Source organism: Dreissena polymorpha, chromosome 7 (genome assembly GCF_020536995.1).
Source record: "Dreissena polymorpha isolate Duluth1 chromosome 7, UMN_Dpol_1.0, whole genome shotgun sequence".
Classification (NCBI taxonomy): Eukaryota; Metazoa; Mollusca; class Bivalvia; order Myida; family Dreissenidae; genus Dreissena; species Dreissena polymorpha.
Window position 1 is genome coordinate 90,423,336 of NC_068361.1, and position 21,744 is coordinate 90,445,079.

Sequence of the window (21,744 nt, forward strand, 5' to 3'; positions counted from 1 at the left end):
GAAGAATACAATACTTCATTTATCAACGGTATGATTAACGCAAACCATAGCTTGTGTACATAACTGAGCTGTTATCAAATTCGACTAAGAGACATGTACACGCATTACATTTTACACCATAAGCTAAATACAATACAAATACATTGCATTCAAGCTATAATCAATGTTAAATTAACATATCAATATTGTGCATGTACTACACATTTGCACTGAATATGTGACAAACATGAGTAAATATGTAACAGAGTCAGTCAAATATATGATATATAGCATTATATTTTTTGCATTCTAAATAATCAAAATACAAAAAAAGAAATATAACTTGAGTCACCAACAGTCGGTCGTCATTATTAAAGCCTGTATATATAACTTAATATTTATAAATAATGTTATGTTTACATAATTAACTATGTATATTAAAATTGCAACAGTGGACAGATATATGTATATGACTGTATAATTATCACAATGTAATAATAATAAGTAATAAGACAAAATATTAATCACATTAAGTTAAAAGACAGAAATTTCTCATTTTTTAACAAGACTGTCAAACTGTCACAAGATACGCCCGTTCGAAGGTTTTGGACACCATGCTCAATGCTTGAAATGCACTAAGTGACCTCGAGACCTAGTTATCGACCGGGCATGACCCATATTTGAGCTTGACCTAGATATCATTTAGACGTAACATCGGACTAAATTCGGTGAAGACCAGATGAAAACTACTTCAATTAGAGAGCGGACACCATGCTAAATGCTTGAAATGCACTAAATGACATCCTGACCTCGTTTTTTACCCGGCATGAACCATATTTTAACTTGACCTACATATCATCTAGACACAACTTCTGACTAAATTAAGTGAAGATCGGATGAAAACAACTTCAATTAGAGAGCGGACACCACGCTTAATGCTTGAAATGCACTAAGTGACCTCGTGACCTCGTTTTTGACCTGGCATGATCCATATTTGAACTTGACCATTTGAACTTGACCTACATATCATCTAGACACAACTTCTGACCAAATGAGGTGAAGATCGGTTGAAAACTACTTCAATTAGAGAGCGTCCACATTTGTGTGTGTATGGAACGGCCTTGTCCATATACAAATACATGCATACCAAATATGAAGGTTACATCTGAAGTGACATAGAAGTTATGAGCCTTTTTTCGAAACCTAAACGCAAAGTGTGACGGAAAGACAGACGGACGGACGGTCAGATCAATACATGACCCCTTTGGAGGCATAAAAATGTGTTGTTGTCCATATATATAAAATACACATGTACACAACAACTACTAATGTATGCAACAACTATCAAAATTCACATTACAGAAATGCTTATTACATTCTTACAGAAATGTTCACCAGTTATACTAAACACGAAATACTACAAATCAAATGAGTACATCTACAAAATAAACAACATATAATACAATTAGTGGCGCAATAATTGTTCAACTGTTTAACCAGCTGTGGTTTAATGCATTGCCAAAAATATCTTACAACTTAGGTGAAACATGAGAAATACAACTGACATAAGAATCATAACTATGTTTGTCATTGAGAAGCAAAACCAATTATGTAACAGCTATTCGATTTCATAGCTAATCTATGTACAAGATGAACATTCCAATTGGTTAGATATCCGGCAACAAATAACTCGCTATTGCACATATTATTTTCTCTGATTTTGTTACTCTTATTTGTCCGTTTGTAACCTCAGACAGGAGGCTCCTTAAACCACTCAGTCCGTTTCTTTTTGATACAGTTCTCAAATGTTTAAGTTGCAATCCACTTCCTGCAACTTTCCTTGCAACACCTTGACTCATAACTTTTTTATCAATCATTGTTTGCAAGGATTTGATGTTGGAAGCAACATTTAGTGAAACATTGTATGCTAATACTGCACGTTCATAGCTGAATGAATATTTGTTTACAATATTTTGGTCAAGAGGAACAGAGTTTACTAACTTTTGTAAAGCTAAAACATCCTGTAGAGCGCCATGTGCCATGTATGATTCACCAATGACGTCTTTAACTAAATTTTCCTGCTTATATGATTTCATATTTGGTAATATTTCCTTTAACAATTTATAAGTATCTAAAAAGCCACAAATATTTTGCTGAAACTCAAACATTTTTCCACAAGAATGGATAGCATGGAGCATAACTTTACAATCAAAAGACTCTATATTATGCCCAACTAAAATAACTGGTGAACATTTCTGTAAGAATGTTATAAAACTTGTCAATGCAGATTTGATTGGGACAGCTGTTACTGTTTGTCCCTTGACAAGCATAGACTCGCCAACAACAGTCACTCCAGTTATTTCTGATGCTTTCAAGGACATCTTCTTCTCTGGCATCACGTATGTTGAAAACTGACCAGCTGTATGCACTGCAGCTATCTGAATTATGTGAGAAGTACGCTCTGAAAAAACAAACAAAAATTTTACATAGAAATTGCACAAAATCCATTTTAGCTATAAGGGAAAAACATTGCCCCCCCCCCAGGACAGGACTTATTTTGAAGCTTAATTTGAACAATCAAACAAGAGGTTCTTTCACATCCATTCTCTATGCATTGTGGTTTCAAAGATTTTTTTCAGTTGAAGGGTTATTGATCGGAAACAATTTTCACACTTAGTGTGACCTTGATCTTTGACCTATTGACCCTAATTTCAATAGGGGTTATATATTGTCTAATGCCTATGCACATGGAAAGTAAAAAGCCAATCTGTGAATAAGTTGACAAATTATTGATCGGAAACTGAATGATCTACCTACAGACTAACATCCAGCAAAACAATAGTACCCCTCTTCTTCCAAGGGGGGCATAATAACTGATATTATGAAAATTGAAACGTTCTTTTCTTCACTTAATGGATATATGAAAGTAAGTTTTTGGCATCTAATTTATTCATAAAGCTGAAGAAGCGAAGAGAAGAGTGTTTCAATTCTTAAATGATGCACGCCAATATACTATAGCCAGTTGCGGGTAATGCAACATTGCATCATCTCAGTGGTATTTACTATCATTTTATCAATAAAGATTAAGAATGATTTATTATATGAAAGCAAAATGAGAAACTAGTCTGAACATAACTCTTGTTGCAATTCAATATGCTAGGTTGACCAACAATTCACATGATATCTCACATTGAGTTACTCAGCAGTAGCAGGTTGAATTATGTTATAGGTAAATATGTATATTTTTAATACAGGTTTAACTTAGGAGATTTAGAATACCTAAATACCTGAATTGGACCAATATAAACTTCTGTATGTGCAACACTGTGAATAAGGAATATGTTAAAAATAAACTTTACCTAACCCTGTTGTTTCCAAATCAAAGAAAACAAATTCCTTCCCAGTAGTGTCTAGTCCTGCTTGACCAGGCTTGGGTACAGGTGGGGGTATAGTTGTTAGTTCAACAGCTTGGTCCTCTATGTTTGAACTGTACGTTGGTCCCTCTCGTACTTCTTGCACTATGTCCTTTGAATGCCTGAACAGGAAAAACATACTTCCCATTGGAAAATGTGCTTGCACCTTCATGGATTATCTCTGAATCTTATTTAAAGAAATAATTACACAGCATATTAATGCTTTTACAATAATCAATTTACAAACATTAGCATATGCTTTTATATGTTACTACTACTTTGCATATATAATTGATGGATCTATTGAAACAATCTAAAACAAGAAATGTGTCCACATGACATGGATGCCTCAAACTCCAACTTTGTCACTATATAAAAGCACAACCATATAAAAAAATCCATACAATTGTAAGAAACCCAGGATCCTGCATGGCCCATGTTCGAAGTTCTGACCAATTTTGGTTAAGATCATATAAAAACTACTTGAATTAGAGAGCAGACACGAAAAGTGTGACAGACTGACCGACCGACCCACGGAGAGTGCGAAAACTATATGTCGCCCTTTTGGAGCATAAAAATGAAGAATACTGTGTTTTAAAAATAAAATGCCCTTAATTAAAAAATACCGTTCCAGTTTGAGTCTTATGCGTCGCTGTTTTGCTGCACGAGTAACAGCTATAGCCTTTCTTTTCTTGTGCTGAAGGTCACGGAGAAGAGCCAGTTTTGACGTGAAAGTACCGGGTGAAAACCCAGTTTCTGATTAACCTGAAATAGATCGAAGTAAATGACAGAACAGTTGACATTGCACAATGCTAGTATATGCTTATGTGGAATAAAATAATATGAAATAATGTCAATAATATACAAAAGTTACACCGGTAAATGGAATAAATATTTTGTGTACTGTGAAACAATTGACAAAATAAAAGCTGATTTTTTAAATGTTGTATTCTATTACCGGCATTAAAAAGCACAAGTTGCACCTCAATCACGATGTGAATGGGTGTTTTTTCAAAGAACAATGTGATGTTAACATTCATTAATGACATAAGCATCTCATTGATAATAAATAACTCAAAAAGTAACTAATGTTACTTCATTAACTTCTTAAACACCATACAGTAAACCAAACTTTACATTCTGCTGGATCAAATTTCCATGGATAAAAAAAATATTGATGCATGACTAACAGACAGTTACTGCAATGTGTCAATGTATACAAAACTATTTAAAACCCTACAGGAAGCAATGATGTCTCTAGTGTTTCACCGCAGTACAAATTAATTAAATATTTAACAAATGTATATAATCTGTTTGTTTTGATTTGTATTTTGGTTGAAGATTAATTACGGGTAATTACTGTTTATTTACCGGTACTGATGTGCCATTACCCAAAACCTCACAAATACCCCGAGATATTTTAAGTCATAAACAAACTCATCAAGTTTGATTTTAATCCAATTACAAAATCTGTTTATTAATCTCATCCATGGAAATAAGTAAAGAAATACATAAGTATTACAATAACATAATACAAAAACTGCTCATGCTCAGATAAACTAACACGCGCTGTCAGAAGACAGCGCGCTCGACTTTTCAAAATGCTTGACAGTACAACGTAAGCCATCATGGGGAAATTGTTCATATTCAATAAGGTCAAGGTAATATAGTCATATTCTAACCGCAAGAAGACCATAAATAAAACATATTGATCGCTAATGTTTTAAAGAAATTGCATATTTATAGAGATATATTTTCCACAATCTATTGAACATTTGTAATGACATCAAACAAACTTATAAGATAGTTAGTGATGATTTGGGTAAAGTCCTTCAAATCTGATCATAAATAAAGAAGTTATGGCAATTTTAGCACAAATTAATAATTTGACCTTGAGAGTCAAGGTATTTCAAAGGTCAATGTCAAATTCAACTTGCCAGGTACAGTACCCTCATGATAATAAGAAAGTATTTGAAGTTTGAAAGCAATAGCCTTGATACTTTAGAAGTATAGTGGATCTAAACACAAAATTTAACAAAATATTGAAGTTACTAAGTCAAAAAAGGACCATAATCCCATAAATTTGCCAACCAGAATGCACAACTGTACAACTGTTCCTGTACTGTCCCCTTATGATAGTTATGCCAAATATCAAGTTGCTATCTTCAATGTTGCAAAAGTGTACATTTAATAAGCGATCTTGACCCATATATTTGACCTTAGACTTTGAAGGATGACCTTGAACGTCCACCACTCAAAATGTGCAGCTCCATGAGATACACATGCATGTCAAATATGAAGTTTCTATCTTCAATATTGCAAAAGTTATGGCAAACGTTAAAGTTTTACACAAACACACAAACACACAAACCAACAGACAGGGCAAACACAATTTTTCCCCCCACTATAGTGGTGGGGGACATAAAAAGGGTCATAATTCTTATAAAATGCTTGGTACAGTTGTCTGCTCTTGTTTATAGATTGGGGTCATGTTGGTAAAGAAGTTTGCAAAATATGAAAGCAATATGTCAAGGGACAAAGAAAATATTTGAGGTGGTACGCAAACTTTAACATTCCAACGCTCCTGCCGACGCCGGGGTGAGTAGGTTAGCTCCACTATATATATTTCATATATAGTAGTCGAGCTAAAAACAATGGCTATGGACTTGTTGAGACTCTCGTTGGCTTGAGTACTACCCAACATGCTTAATTTGGGGGCTATTTTTTTATAAGCACCAAAAACATCAAGCAATGCCGCCTTCAGTGAAAGGTTGGTCAGTGGTCTTCCATAGGGTAAGGAGGAATATTTAGCAGAGCTGTTATGAATAAACCTGCACCATGTGTCATCACAGAAAGAATGATCACCAAACACGTGTCCAACAACAGCATCCATACCACGTGAAATGCCGACAGGGTTTTGTTTATTCTGTGATATATTGTAGTTAAATAATTTAAGTAAATAGTTGATAATTTTTGTGCTTAAAGTTGGAAAGTTCTTTTGCATGCCATACAGACAATAGGCCAGATTTTTTTTCACATGATTTTTGTCAGATCTTTTCTCTACCATATGGGGAGCATTGGTTTTCAGTCTTGCTGCTGTTGTAGTGTCATCATCACCCACTATCCCTGTAACCTTAACACCTTTTTTGGCAGTTTCAATGATCATTTCAGTGACCATGTCTGGTTCCATGGCCTTTGCTGAACCACTCCAATTTTTTCTACAATCGTGTAGTTTGCATGGGTCATTACCTTTTTTCTTATGCTGACTGCATACTCTGCGATTTTGCTACGGACTGCATATGCCAAGACCTTGCCAGTCTTCGTGCCGACCATTGAGCAGTGTCCTTGAATGATATAAGCTAACAATATGGGCATCTCGAAGCATTCTATTCATAGATGTACAAACATTTACTTATCATGAAAGTATGTCAGTCTTCAATTATTTAATATTTATTGAATGCAGATAATATTAACATGTTGGTCATTACACAACACTAGTTAATATTGTCACCATAAATTTATAAAATTGCTTTCATGCAGTTCAATTGTACATGTATGTAATTGTTTTATATAGCCTTACATTATAATTAAACAAACAAGAAGAATGGTTAGTACATGTACATGCTAGCAGTTTGTTTACATATTTTTCACCTGATAAACTATCATACGCCCTTTCACTGCCTCTTTTCTGCCATCCTGCATCCACACTGACATCAATCTCATTGTTAGGCCTGTGAAGATATATTAAAATCATAACACAAATTTCCAAACCAAACATTTACACAGTTAAGTGTTTAGCAGTGAGTCATACAAACATTACTGACAGCTGTTCATCTTCATTCATCTAAATTAAAAACAGTAAATGTAATTTGCATAATATAATTACAATTGCCGTTGGTTTCACTAGATTACATTATTCTGATTGGCTAGAGTATATTGTGGTAAATTTACTGGTGTGTAACCGGAACAGTACGGCAGAGACTAATCGATTGACCGGAAACGAATGCAAATAATCGTCAGTCATACTGTAGCTTTACATCTGGACGGACGTCTACTTTTGTATCGGTGTTCATCCTATGTGTTTTGTGTCTACGTTCCTGGCCTGAGGGATCCGGGAACAGATACAGCTTTATTTCAGGTAAGTACTACCAGTATTTACTTCACTGGCGCTGCGAGCAATAATTTTTGCAACTTTCGCAGTTCCAAAAATTGAACCTTTGCGGGAACATACCCGCCATTGTGGTTTGATTTTCTGATTGTCTCTGCTGTAGTATGACTCATTTTGTTGTCAAGATTGTGCAGAATATGCACAAAAGTGACATTTAATTTTGCATTTTATGAAAGTGCAACACTATTTTGATATTTGTGATATTTTTTGCGATAGAGGCTTTCGCGGAAAAATTGTCCGCCATCTTGTTTTTGCACATGTCGTCAGTCATTATTGACGATTGCATTGTACATTTGTTCATTTATTCTATTAATTTTGTGAATTAAACTTTTAGTTCATTATTCTGGAATAGTTGCATGGTTTCAGAATAGTTTCTGGACTAAACTCAGGATTAAACAGTAAACGTACGTGTACTTTCATGCAATAGTGAAAGCCATCTTTGGTTAATCTGAAAGTTTGTAGATTTATTCTTTTGAGAAGTTATTTCATTAGAATAATTGATATTTCACTGGGAGTTTTTAAATTTCCCGGATTTAACAACCATCTATAAATAGCTCGGGATACCCCATTTTTCATTGGTTGTTGCCATGAGCTAACCGGAAACGGAAATCGTTCCATTGTTTACTTTCCGGTGATTGGAATTCTAGCAATTGAATCTAGTGTTCACTGATATTTAGTGTAACTAATAATTGTAATTAGTTGCGCTATTTGATATTAGAGTGCAATAGCAATTGCAGTTGATTTCAACCTGTATTGTTTATTTTGTTTATTTTTTTTTTGAAAAAAAAATACTTAGGAAATAAGGGCATTTTCATTTCATTGTAAGAATATTACAATTATTTTCAACTTGCTTTATTGATTAATCACATAATAGTATCATTACTGATGTATGCATAGTTGAAACTGTAAATTTTCTGAGCGACAGGATATATTACAAGCATATTTTGGTTTACCGTAAAGCTTTTCTACTTCCTAAAGAGCGCACCTGTAGCACTACCGTATTTACTCTAAAGCAATTAATAAATAATTAAGAATAGTAAACCAAATACACTGAAAATATTTCAGTTTATTTTCAAGTTAGTGATATGATTGCGATTTAAGATTTTGTCATGAATTGTTTTTGGAGAATAATAATTTAATGTCTTTGTTTCTACATTAGTTTTGTTCTAGCCTAGCCAGTGCACGAGTTCCTGCACCCGGAGGTATCTGGCCTTGAGGTTACAGAGGAGACGTGCGGTCGGGCAGTAGCAGTTATCAGAAGGACTTTCGGTTCTCCGGCATCGCTGGGGATCGTGCAGTCTTAGTGAGCAGAGGGATCATCGGTTCTCCGGCATCGCTGGGGATCGTGCATAACCTGCATCATACTTTACCGGCAGTGTCTGGTTGAGTGGAGGTTATAGGTATAAACCCAATCCATTTCCTTTAATAGTTGCCTATTATCCTGGAGTCATTAACACAATTGCATATCATTAAATACTATTCGTACTGTGTCTTGATCAATACTATAATATACGGTTATAATACCCGGCATTAAATACTGGGTGTTATATTTTGGATACATTAATTTTTGGTATTTATGGCCATTTGTTTTATTACATTTTTGTCCATTTAATTCCATTTTTAGGAGAAATAGATTTACTATTTAGTATTGTGCGTGATTGAAAGCTAAACTATTGAACAATATTTATACTTGACACTATCATTAATCACAATCACTAAAGAACAATTACCCGGTACCAAATACTGGGTGCTAAATTTTCTAGTGTATATTATTTGATGTGTGATGGCCTTTAATTGTTTTATTATGCTCATTTGCTTTCATTTTTGATTGGGTGGAGAAAGAGATTTATTTGATCATATTGTGGAGTGTGATTGTGCTCATTGTAGTAAGAATTTTTTGGTGAGCAAGGAAAATTAAGATAAATTGTTGTTTTTAATATCAGTTTTTCTGATCATTGCATTTAGATTGCAAGTTGTGTGTGTGTGTCACAGTTCAATTGTAACTGAATTTACTTTAATTTAGACTTGACCTGGACAGTATTATTGACATCCTAATTTTCAACTTGACATTGACCTACCAATTTAAGACGTATTAATCATTTCTTTTCATTAATATCTTGTGCTTCTATTGGAAATCATGGCTAGTAGAATTATTGATGTTGATACTGCGTCTTTTGTGGAACTGAAAACGCTTCCTAATGTTGGAGATAAAACAGCGCAGTCAATAATCAACTTAAGGGAGGAATTTGGTTATGTACCGAAAGAGCGTTTGTCTTCGTTAAGTGGTTTCCGACCAACGACAGAATTCTGGAGGTATGTAACATTCTCAAAGCAACCTCCGGAAGAGAATGAGGACTCCCAGGCAGAGCAAACACCCTCTGAAACATCTGCAGAGCAACCGGAAAAAACTCTGGTCGCTCAACCCAGGCAAAAACTGAACTAATTGAAGGATTTCTCCGAAACAGAAGAAAAGGATGCAGAGGAAGACGAAGGGGTACCTATTGAAAAGGCACATGGAAGATGGTATGATGAGGGAAAGGCAAAGGAAAATCTGGAGGCTTACAGTCATGATATGAGGACACAGACTCCGGAAGACAAAATCTGGAAAGTAACCAGTATTGGCAACGATGGGGTAGGTCACAGACTCCTGAAGACAGAAAACTGACAGAACAGCAGTGGGTACAATCTACTATCAGAAACATTGAACCAGCTGTTAATAAACTATCTGGACCTCCTCTTTCTGTATCAAATATGCAGGGAACTCGCCCGAAGGCTATCAAACGAGAGGAAAGCCCCGATAGTCGATACAAGGTTGTAGCATCTGGTTCTCCGCGACAGTCAAGGGATCGGCAGAGGCAATATTCAGTGCAAGCGGGTCAAGAACAAAGTAAACCTGTTGCGGAACCGCAACAACCACTGCCACACCAGTCTTCATCTATGCAACAACCTCCTGTACAGACTCAACCACAACAACCTTTGCCATATCAGTACCCGGTGCAACCAATGGGTCCGTATCCACAACCTTACCAAATCCAACAGCTACATCCGGGGCAACCAATGCAGTTCCCACCATGGATGCAAGGACCGCCACAAAATGCATATCCATACCTGGGGTACCCTTATCCACATTGGTATCCGGCTCAAGTGCAGTTCCAGCCTTTCACTAATGGAGATGGGTACCAGGGGATGGGATTACAAGCTGGTGCAGCCAATCACGGATTCGCACCGGCAGGTATAAATGTTCAACCAGCAGGCTCGAATGTTCAAAGAAATGTGCAACTGTCGGGTACAAGCGCACAACTTAATGTTTTACCTGCAGCGACAACTGTACAACCCAATGTTCAACCGGCAATTACGGGCGTCATCGTGCCCGAACGAGAGAATCATGCTGGTCGAACTCACCGACAGGATGACAGACGACAAAGGCTGACCCAACAACCAAAGGCATTGGTGTATAGTGGGAAGGGTAGTTGGAAGTCGTTTAAAAGCAAGTTTAACCGCTATGTGGTGGTGAATGATTGGAGTGAAAGGGAGAAGAAGGATTATTTGTGCTTGTGTCTTACTGACACGGCAAGTGATTACCATACTCTGATAACTGATAAGATACCGGGTATCAGTTACAATGCCATCATGGAGAAGATGGAAAGGCGGTTTTGTTGTCAGGAACTCCCTGAAACAGCTATGATTAAGTTTTCTAATGCTTGTCAACAAAAAGACGAGTTGCTGGATGATTGGGCGGATAGAGTGATGACCTTGGCGACCCATGCTTTCCGTGATCTTCCTGATGAACACATGAATCGCCAAACCATACTACGGTTTTGTCATGGCCTAGTCGATAAACATGTTGGGGAAGGAGTGGCGAATATGAGACCTACCACCATGGAGGAGGCTATAGACAAAGTAAAGTGGGCGAAATACACCCGCGGACTAATATACAACAAACAAGAGACAATTACTAAAGGAGTGGTGGCGGAATTGCAGGTTGCAGCAGTCACGGCACCGAAGTCACCACCAGGAATAACCAGAAAAAGGGAAGAGGATAGAATGGAGGACTTTGAAAAGAGGTTCTGTCGTCTTGAAGAGAAAGTTAATATGATTGCGGATAAACTGGAAAAATTATCCTCAATACCCAGACGAAGAACTTCTCCATCGCCTTCCAGAAGTCCATCGGAGATGATTTGTTACAAATGTAATAAAAAGGGTCATTTGCAAAGGGAATGTCCCATCAAGCAGTCTTCAGCTGGAGAATACAGGTCACGTTCTCCGGAAAATGAAAGAAGATGCTATAACTGTCAAAACACTGGGCACTGGCGGAAAGATTGCCCGGAACTGCAACGTGCTGCGAAGAAGGACAAGCAAGTTTCCTTTGTAGACAGTCACAGTGATTTAAACAGCAGTGGGTCGGAGTCAGAGGCCTAACTTCGATCCAACAAGTGGATGGCCAGACGAATACCTTAGAGGAAGTACAAGTCCATGAGGTTCAGACTACCAGCACTCTGTTCAGAATTCCAATAACAATACAACATTTGGAAATTGATGCTGTGATTGACACGGCGGCACAAGTAACCATTATTTCGCAGACTGTTTTTGATAAAATTGGTACTGACATACCCATTTTAAAACACGTGACCTTAAGGACAGCGGGAAAAGACATGAAAATGACCGGTTTTGTAGCTGGTCCTATATTGATTAAGATGGGTGTTAGGGAGATTTGTGAGAATGTGTATGTGGCCCCTATTGACAATGACATGCTTCTGGGAAAGGACCTTATGACAAAGTATAGTGCATACATTAATATCCCGGATATGTATATTAGTATAGGGGGACAGACTCTTTACATGACTTGTAAGGAAACACATACTCCACGGGTATCTAAGGTTACGGTCTCTAGATTGACTAAAATCCCTCCCCGATGCGTAATGACTGTATCTTGTACTGTTAAAGACCAACCTGGAACATACATACTTGAAGGGACCGACATTAAAGACCTACTGATATCCCGGTCGTTGCATACTGGGACACAAATAAATGTGACTGTTTTTAACCTAAGTGACCACAATGTTAGGTTGAAGAGGAAAATGTGTGTGGGGACAGCGGAGACAGTGGAGGTTATGTCTGCGTTGCCTGAAGAATATCTGTGTGTAGGAGAGATTAACACGGTGGAACAGGAAAACGCACGGGAGTTACCGGAACATTTGACAGATGTTTGGCAAAGATCTAGCGAACATTTGAGCGGCGACGAGAGGGAACAGTTGCGTTCTTTGCTGCTTGAATTTCAAGATGTCGTCGCTAAAGATGAATATGACCTGGGCAATTTTACAGCCATGGAACATGAAATTGACACCGGTGATGCCAGGCCAGTGAAGCAAAAACCCCGGAGAACTCCGATGGCATTTGTATCGGAGGAAGAAGGGCACTTGAACAAAATGCTGGAAGCTGGTGTTATTGAACCATCGTACTCTGATTGGAGCGCGAGTCCAGTCCTGATCCGTAAGCGTGATGGGTCGGTGCGGTGGTGTGTGGACTATAGGGGGCTGAATGATGTCACTAAGAAGGATGTATATCCATTACCCCTCATTGAGGATTGTACAGATATGCTGTCCGGACAGAAATGGTTTTCGAAACTGGACGCTAACTCCGCTTACTGGCAAATTTCGATCAAAGAGACAGACAGGAAAAAGACAGCTTTTAGCACCAAGTATGGCTTATTCCAGTTTGCAAAAATGTCATTCGGCTTATGCAATGCCCCGGCGACATACTCCAGAGTAGTAAACCTAGTTCTGCAAGGGCTGACGTGGAACAAAATCTTGGCTTTTTTAGATGATATTTTGGCCATGGGAAAAAGCTTCACAGACCACCTTGGTACACTACGGACAATATTTGAAAGGTTCCGAAAATACCAATTGAAGTTAAAACCCAAGAAATGCGTATTATTTCAAAGGAAAGTTGAGTTCCTGGGCCGATGGGTAGGCCCGGATGGATTGACTATGTCAGAAAGTGACATTCAAGTAGTGAGGGACTGGCCGACACCCAAGACGTCTAAAGAAGTGGAAAGATTTTTAGGTTTGGTGAACTATCACCGAATGTTCATCAAGGGCTATGCAGACCGGTCAAGGGCATTGTATGCTATCACCGGAAAGAAGAATTTTAGCTGGGGTCCAGAGCAAGAACTATCTTTTGTGGATTTGAAGTCTGCTTTAACTACTCCCCCGGTATTGGGATTGCCAAATGACAAGGATCCTTACATTTTGGACACAGACGCCTCCGAGGTAGCCATTGGAGGGGTGCTATACCAGGTACAAGAAGGACAACCAAGGGTTATTTCATATGGGTCGTATGCCTTAACCAAAGAACAGAAACGGTACTGCACGACCCGAAAAGAACTTTTAGCTGTGGTTCGCTTTACCCGGCAATATCGTCATTATCTTCTTGGTCGTCATTTCACTCTGCGCACGGATCATAGCAGCTTAACATGGTTACTCCGTTTTAAAGAACCACAAGGACAGATTGCACGATGGCTGGAGGAACTTAGCCAATATAACATGGAAGTTCAACATAGGGCAGGGGCAAAGCACGGCAATGCTGATGCTTTGTCCAGGGGACCCATCGTGGATGATTGTGAGGGGTATGTTCTAGGTCATGGCTTGGAACACTTGCCTTGTGGGGGGTGTGACTACTGTAAACGGGCAGAAAGAAACTGGGGGCATTTTGTGGAGGATGTAGATGACGCGATCCCATTAGCAAAATCGATAGCGAATGAGCAGGAGAAGAAACGGGAAGTATGGGATCCAGGAATAGGCAATATGAATGAGGTTATCAACACTGTTCGGGTAGAGAAATTGAGCAGAATATCGGAGACAGAGTTCTGCGAAGCTCAAGCAGAAGAATACGAATTTAAGTTGTTGCACGGCTGGCTTATGTACCATGTTACTCCATCAGAGGGGGAATTATTTTTAGCTGGTGCTACAGAAAAGTTTTATTGGATTAACCGTACATGCTTCACAATGAAAGAGGGGTTAATCTATCGGCTTGATCCGGAGAGCGGTCTGGAACAGCTGCTGGTGCCAAAGAATCTCCGGGCACCGGTTTTAAGTTACCATCATGATATACCTTTAGCTGGTCATCAGGGAATAGACCGGACAAAATGGAAGATCCAAGAGAAATACTACTGGAAGGGAATGGTGAAGGACATCGAACGTTACATTGAAAAATGCCCGGAATGCGCTCGTAGTAAGAAACCAAATCGAACAGCCAAATGGGAGATGCAAATTTTTCACTCTGGTGTTCCGATGGAAAGAGTTCACTTGGATTTTCTGGGACCTTTGCCGAAAACCAAAGGCGGCAATGAATATATTTTAATGATGGTAGATCAATTTACAAAATGGGTTGAGTGTATCCCGTTACCGTCACTTACTGCCGAAGTTACAGCTGAAGCAATGGTGAATCAATTCTTTTCCCGGTTTGGCATTCCATTCGAGATATTCACAGATAGGGGCACAAATTTTGAGAGCAAACTGTTCAAGGAAGTGTGCTGTCTTCTGGGAATAGATAAAAAACGGACGACCCCTTACCGCCCTTCCGCAAACGGTCAAGTGGAGCGATATAACCGTACGTTAATGGAGGCAGTACGGTGTTTTACAGCAAACCGTCAAGACTCGTGGGATGTCAACTTACCGCAGATAGCAGGTGCGTTACGCTCATCTGTAAATCGAAGTACTGGGTTTACTCCTAATAAAATGATGTTAGGGAGAGAAGTGTATAGCCCGGCTGATTTGGTTTTCCCTTCCCAGAAGATTAAATTTACAACTGAATCGGAGTACGTGTCCCGACTGGAGAATTCTATAAAAGACGCGCATGACCAAGCCAGAGAAACACTGAAGGCCGTGCAGAAAACAAGGAAAAGAGATTATGATCTCCGGCTTAACAGCAAGACTTACAAGGTGGGTGATCCGGTATATATGCTGGATACCGCACACAAGAAAGGGACATGTTACAAATTGTCATTCAAATGGGACGGACCAGGAATAGTGACACAGCAGATATCTCCTTATCTGTACCGAATAAGACACAAAAATGTGGTCAAGACAGTTAATCATGACCGGTTGACAATCTGCAAGGAAACAAATCTTCCTAAATGGGCCAATCAAGAAATTGACCGACTGACTGGACTGTTAGGTGTTGACAGCGACGAGACAATATATTGTTTGTGTAGACAGCCAGATGACGGTTCGTTCATGATCCAGTGCGATTGGTGTGATGAGTGGTTTCATGGTAGATGTGTGAATGTGAGTGAGGAAGAAGGTGTGAGGATAAGGAAATATAAGTGTCCAAATTGTTGAAGGCTTACTCTCGATAGTGAATGATATAATTAAAAATTAAGTTGTAAAATGTAGTTATTTGTTTTAGCATGTCTGACTCCGGCTCGGCAACAGATAGTCCCAAACGAGGGTGGAGGGAGGTTTTGGAGAAGAAGGCCCGGGTGATACAGGAGGTGGAGGTAGCCAACTCCGAAGGCAAACTCCTGTATGGCACGGCAAGGGAGCTAGTGCATGCCCTGGGACAGGTTCACTCCTCAAGGTTGCCACAGGAGAAGATTCAAGAGCTCATCAAGGGGCAATATGATATTGCGGTTAAGCAGCGCAAGAATCGTTTTGTTTCTGAGCTCCGGTACCATGCAGATGTCATCTGCTCGAAAGAATTCGTGACGAAGGCGTTCGGCAAACCTGCGGCCAAGAAAACTTGCCTAGGAGTGTCGCTGAATGCTCGTCAAAGAGGAGGTACGGTACGGAAGACAACTGGACGACCGAAGACTTTTTCGGGATTACAGTCCGGATTTCCGGCTCTACCGGCCACAGCTTTGAGGGTCCCGGCAACTGTGTCGCTGGGAGCAATCAAGGTGGAAGACGACGAAGAGCTGCCCATGGAGACCGAAGTGCTTTCGGTTATAGCGCCGAAAGAAGATCCATCAACTTCTTCTTTCTTCGCGGCGTTGGATGAAGTGGGAGAGTTCTACGTCGTTGAGGATGTGGGGCAGTGCGAAGATACCCCACTGATCAAGGAAGGACGTGCTCCGGTGGAGGGGACTCCGATTTCGGTTGGAGTCTCTAAGGCTGGGGTAGCTAGGGTCCCGGTCGAGGCTGGGAACCTGGCACCATTGGTAATTCCTACCCAGGTGTTTACCAATAGTTCCTATGGTGTGAGGGAGCCATGGAAAAGGAGTTATCCGATGAGGGAGGAACCAGCTGTACTACCACCAGCTGAATCGACACCAGTCGTGCCAGAGTGTGTGCCGGTGAGGAAAATCCTGAAACCCTCAGTCTGGACTAGACTCGGTAGCCGCATGGAAGAGCCCATGAAAAAGAAACGAACGTCCCGTTGTCCGTTAATGGGATGTACGTCAGATTCTCGCCATCTAAGCAGACACGTCTACCAGAGGCATCTTCCTGAGCGATTCCAGCTAGGCAATTTGGCGAATCCGGCCTGGCAGGTAGCTCGGTTGCGAGGGCTTAGATGGCTCGCTCTACAACTCGTCGGAGATGATCGGCTTGGTACCCTGCTAGATTTTGCCCAGAAGAATGACTAAGGCATCAACGCGGAGGTGTCTCTATCGGATGTGGATAGACAGTGGTTATCCGAGTTCGCTCGTCAATCCGGATGGCCGGAAGTGGATTTCGACATCCAACGTCTAAACTCGCAGGCTCTTCTTGCTCATTGGCGTGTCCTTGTCGATCTACTGAAACATATTCCAAGGGATCGGCAAGTGTACTTCTTCAACCTGGACAGTCAGCGTACCTCTAGTACCGTCCCGGCTGCGGCTGGGTTACATGTTCAAGTCCCTGAAGTGGAGCGTCCAAGTACCCCGACACCCCCGGTTGTGGCAGTGACGGAACCTGTGAGACGGGGAACGGCTCATGCTGCGGCTGGATTACATGTTCAAATCCCTGAAGTGGAGCATCCAAGTACCCTGACACCCCCGGTTGTGGCAGTGACGGACCCTGTAGGACGTGGAACGGCTCATGCTGTTTCTAACATACTAAACATGTCTGTTAGGGAGTATTTGGCAGTGTCCGGACAGGCAAACCTTTCGTTGGCTAGGGGGAGCACATCCCAAGCGTCAGGACGACCAGTAACGACCAGGATTGCGGCCTTCGATTCTCATTTTCACCTAGACCGGTCTCTAGTGAAGTTGGGTATGCCGTATTACTCAGAAATCCGGACCATTCTGGATGCAGATGTGGGGATCAGACCCCAAGTTGAAGTGGATGTGGTAGGAGGTGTCCTGATTTATTGTGACCCCGAGACCTACCCGACATCTTTCCCGGCTCAGGCTGGGTTTGGTGTCGCGGTGGGATTACATCCCCGGAAAGCGGCAAGATTCAACTCTGAGCTCTACCGTCATTTAAAACAACTCCTGAGGAATGAACGAGTAGTGGCATTGGGAGAAGTTGGGTTGGATCGAACCGAGCCAGCAGATACTTGGGGGCTACAGGAGGAGGTTCTCACAAGGATATTAGAATTGTCATCCCCTTGTCAACCAATCATCCTTCATATCCGGGATGGGGAGGATCGGCAGTCCGGAGTGCTCTATCTGGAGTGTCTGGAATTATTAAAGCCCAATGTTGCTCGGACGCAGAAAGTGGTGCTGCATTGTTTCACCGGCGCGCAAGAGGTTGTGATCAGCTGGTGCAAGGCATTCCCTAACTGTTTCTTTAGTTATTCAGGACAAGCCTGGCTTTTCACGGAGGCGCAGAAACAAGCAGTCCGGAGGGTCCCGGCGAACAGGCTGTTGATCGAAACTGACTCGCCATACTTTCGACCAGCTGGGGCGCGGATGTGCACTCCATCCTTTTTAGGGGACGTCGCCAACGTGATTGCGTCATATCGGGATAGTGAGGTTCAGGATGTGTGTCAGCTCACTTTGAGGAATTCCACTCAACTGTTTGGGCTATAAATAGCATAATGTAATATGACATTCGTGTGGCCAATTATTGAATTTTGAATATGGAGTTTTAATGTTTAGGACACTAATTGTAACAGAAAGGAAACACAATTGAAGTGTATAGACAATGAATGGAAGTGAAAGTTTGGAAAAACTCCGTTGTTAATTATAAGTTTAAAGAAAAACTATATGCTGGGCACAATTTACTCCTCTAGTCTGTTCTAGTGAACAATTAATGGAGCATTGCAGAATTGAATACAAAATAAAGTATCACTAGGGCCCGGAACTTTAGTGTAGGCCAAATTTTTGATGAAGTAACAAGTTACCAAGACTGAAAAAGGACTCTATGTCTCTTTCCCGTTGGATAAAATGGGGAGGAGTGTGGTAAATTTACTGGTGTGTAACCGGAACAGTACGGCAGAGACTAATCGATTGACCGGAAACGAATGCAAATAATCGTCAGTCATACTGTAGCTTTACATCTGGACGGACGTCTACTTTTGTATCGGTGTTCATCCTATGTGTTTTGTGTCTACGTTCCTGGCCTGAGGGATCCGGGAACAGATACAGCTTTATTTCAGGTAAGTACTACCAGTATTTACTTCAATATAACGTGACTGGGGTTTGTTTTTCGATGAAGCGAGTTTCCTCCACGAGGCGCACGAGGAAACCGAGCGTGGGACTACTTGGATATATTATGCCATGTAAGACATGTACATGATGGATATTGCGTATTGAAAAAGGAGGCGCTTACTAAATTCATACGCGAATTTATCCCATAAGTTTTGGCATCTAAATTATTCATAAAGCCTTCCGCTTTATGCAAATAAAATGCAAAAACCTTCCTTTCATACATGATCAATGAAGCGAAGAAAAGAGTGTTTCACTTCTTAAGTACATAACTTAACTTACAAATTAAATAATAGATACATGTAGAAGTTAAATAACATTTTAAAGTAAACATGATACATACATTTCATTCAAATGCACTTCTTCTTGCAAGAATGTATCGGCACTTGACTTTGCCACCTCTTCGACAGCTTGTCCAGCCTCGTTTTGTCTAATGGTAACAATAAAGAGAAATGCATGCACAACTTGCATTAGCTGACACACAAAGCAAATTTAAACAAAAAACGTGTAAATATTTTAATTTAGAAAACAAGCAGTATTATTTGTGAAATAATAAGCATTGATCATAAAATTTAGATATTCATCAAATAGACATACCTTCTGATGAGCATGGTGTGGTTGACAGCGGGTATGTTTAAAGTAGACAAAATACCGTTTATTTGTCTGACCCCAACACCAGCATGAACCATGGCTAAAAATATTAATTTCATATAAATGAACATAAAAACAATGACATTTCTGATGGTTTACTAGCGGTAATTATGTTGTATGATGAATATTTAACTGAAGTGAAGTGGAATATAAGGGACACAATGAGAACACATAAAATGTTTCTTTCAATAACAATTATTTATAAAAAAAAACAATTAATTCATTATACTATTCCATCTACAAAAATAAACATAATTGTATAAGGCCTAGGGATCTACACACACACAAATAGTTTAAGCCCTTTATTTTCAAAAACAATGCATATAAGATAAATTGAGAATATTTATGGTTTGTAAAATTTCATATGTATTATTAATAAACAGGGCTGCAAGAAGAAAATAAACGTATGTTACTTTCAAATAAAACTAAGGACAACCATTAACATTCTACTGTAAGACAAGTGTGTGTACTGGCAGAAAATCAGACACAATATGAAAAAGTAAAATATAAATAAAATGTATGCATGTAGACAACTTAGGAATAAATTATTCAACAATATTCGTAATTTAGTCTTTAGACAATCAATCATGATATAATGCACCAATGTATCAAAAAGACAAAAAAAGTCTTACCCAATGCAAGCTTTGTGTTCATGTCATAAACTCTGCCATGTTTCCGTCCAGTCGCTACATTATTTATCGCCCCACAATTGCAGCACAGTATGTCCAAAACACATGCTAGTCCAAAATCCCTGCTTCCTACGGTATTCAGTAAATTTATAGGCACTTGACAAGAACTGCATCCTGAAAGGGATTCGGCCAATGTTTCCAGTTCAACGACACGTCTACCAACTTTCCAACTGGCATCGCTGACGCTGTTGTCAATTGAAGGCACGTTTACTGACGATCCGATAGCAAAATCATCAAAATAACAGTGGTCATTTTGTAAATCCCGATTGTCGTTTGTAATTTTATTTTCATTTGAATCCACATTAAAATTGTTCTTTGGAACGTTTTTTGAAAATTGTCCTTTTAGGTTTCGTTTTTTATTCCGATTTAAATCCAAATGAGCCATTTTAAATGAAAATAATTAAGCAAAATTAAATTTTAAAACAAAGTATCTCATTGTTGACAAATTATCGTTTGGTTATGAATAGACGCTTGTATTCCCACCAAAAATAATGTCTCAAGCGGTAGCAAGCGTTTCATCGATGTAGATCACAAAGTGACGTCAAGCAATCGAATGCTTGGTTTCATTGCAGTAAATCTCGAAAATTTGTAAATGCCGAAATTTTATAGGCGCATAATCAGAACAGTCAAACAATAATGTTCACTCGTTTATTCAAACCTTATCTTTTGAAACCGTGAAAATATATAAATGTTTTTAAATTTTACGATATAGTTAATCAATTAACGTAAAGTGGAAACGATCGAACATCCTAAATAAATAATCTATCTTGCATTTGATGAAAAAATCAGATGAAAATTCAATTTTATGATTTAGTAATTAGCATAGAAAGATAGCAAAAACTGGCGCTTTTTTGCGTGTTAAGCTGAAAGTTTGACTTTTGACCTCCGTGAGGTGGTGTTTTTAATTTTCATTTTCTCTCGTTCCTCTCCACGTATTCATAAGCTTATGGTATCATTTTGTAGGGAAATTGTTGGTTTTACAACAGCATATGAAAACAAAAAGAAAAATGCAGTAATTTTGGCGCTTGCAGACGTCGAAAAATTACTCATTTTTTGGGACGGCAATTTTACAGAAAAATGCTGATAGAAGATCATAGAAGATATACCATTTGAATAATTATTCATTAATTGATCAGATGATGTGCTTGGTTCATGTAAAAAAGTTCGCTCATTTTTGCTCAGTCCGTTGAAATGTTGCATGTTCTAACCAGCCGCCATATTTGTTCACCGCGTCACATAATTTCGCGACCCGGAAGTAATTTTTACAAAGTGAAA

The 21,744-nt window shown here is 39.3% G+C and overlaps 1 protein-coding gene across 1 annotated transcript in view; it reads right to left on the minus strand.

Moving 5' to 3' along the window:
• Positions 1-21,045, minus strand: part of LOC127839912 (uncharacterized) — a 239,983-nt gene extending 218,938 nt beyond the window's left edge. Inside the window, exons 1-2 of the mRNA XM_052368303.1 lie at positions 20,413-21,045; positions 19,727-19,820 (exon numbers count right to left, since the gene is read on the minus strand). Of these exons, the coding sequence (XP_052224263.1) occupies positions 19,727-19,820; positions 20,413-20,854 (536 nt within the window). The 5' untranslated portion in view covers positions 20,855-21,045. The remainder of the gene's footprint in view (positions 1-19,726; positions 19,821-20,412) is intronic.
• Between the last annotated feature and the right edge of the window lie 699 nt (positions 21,046-21,744).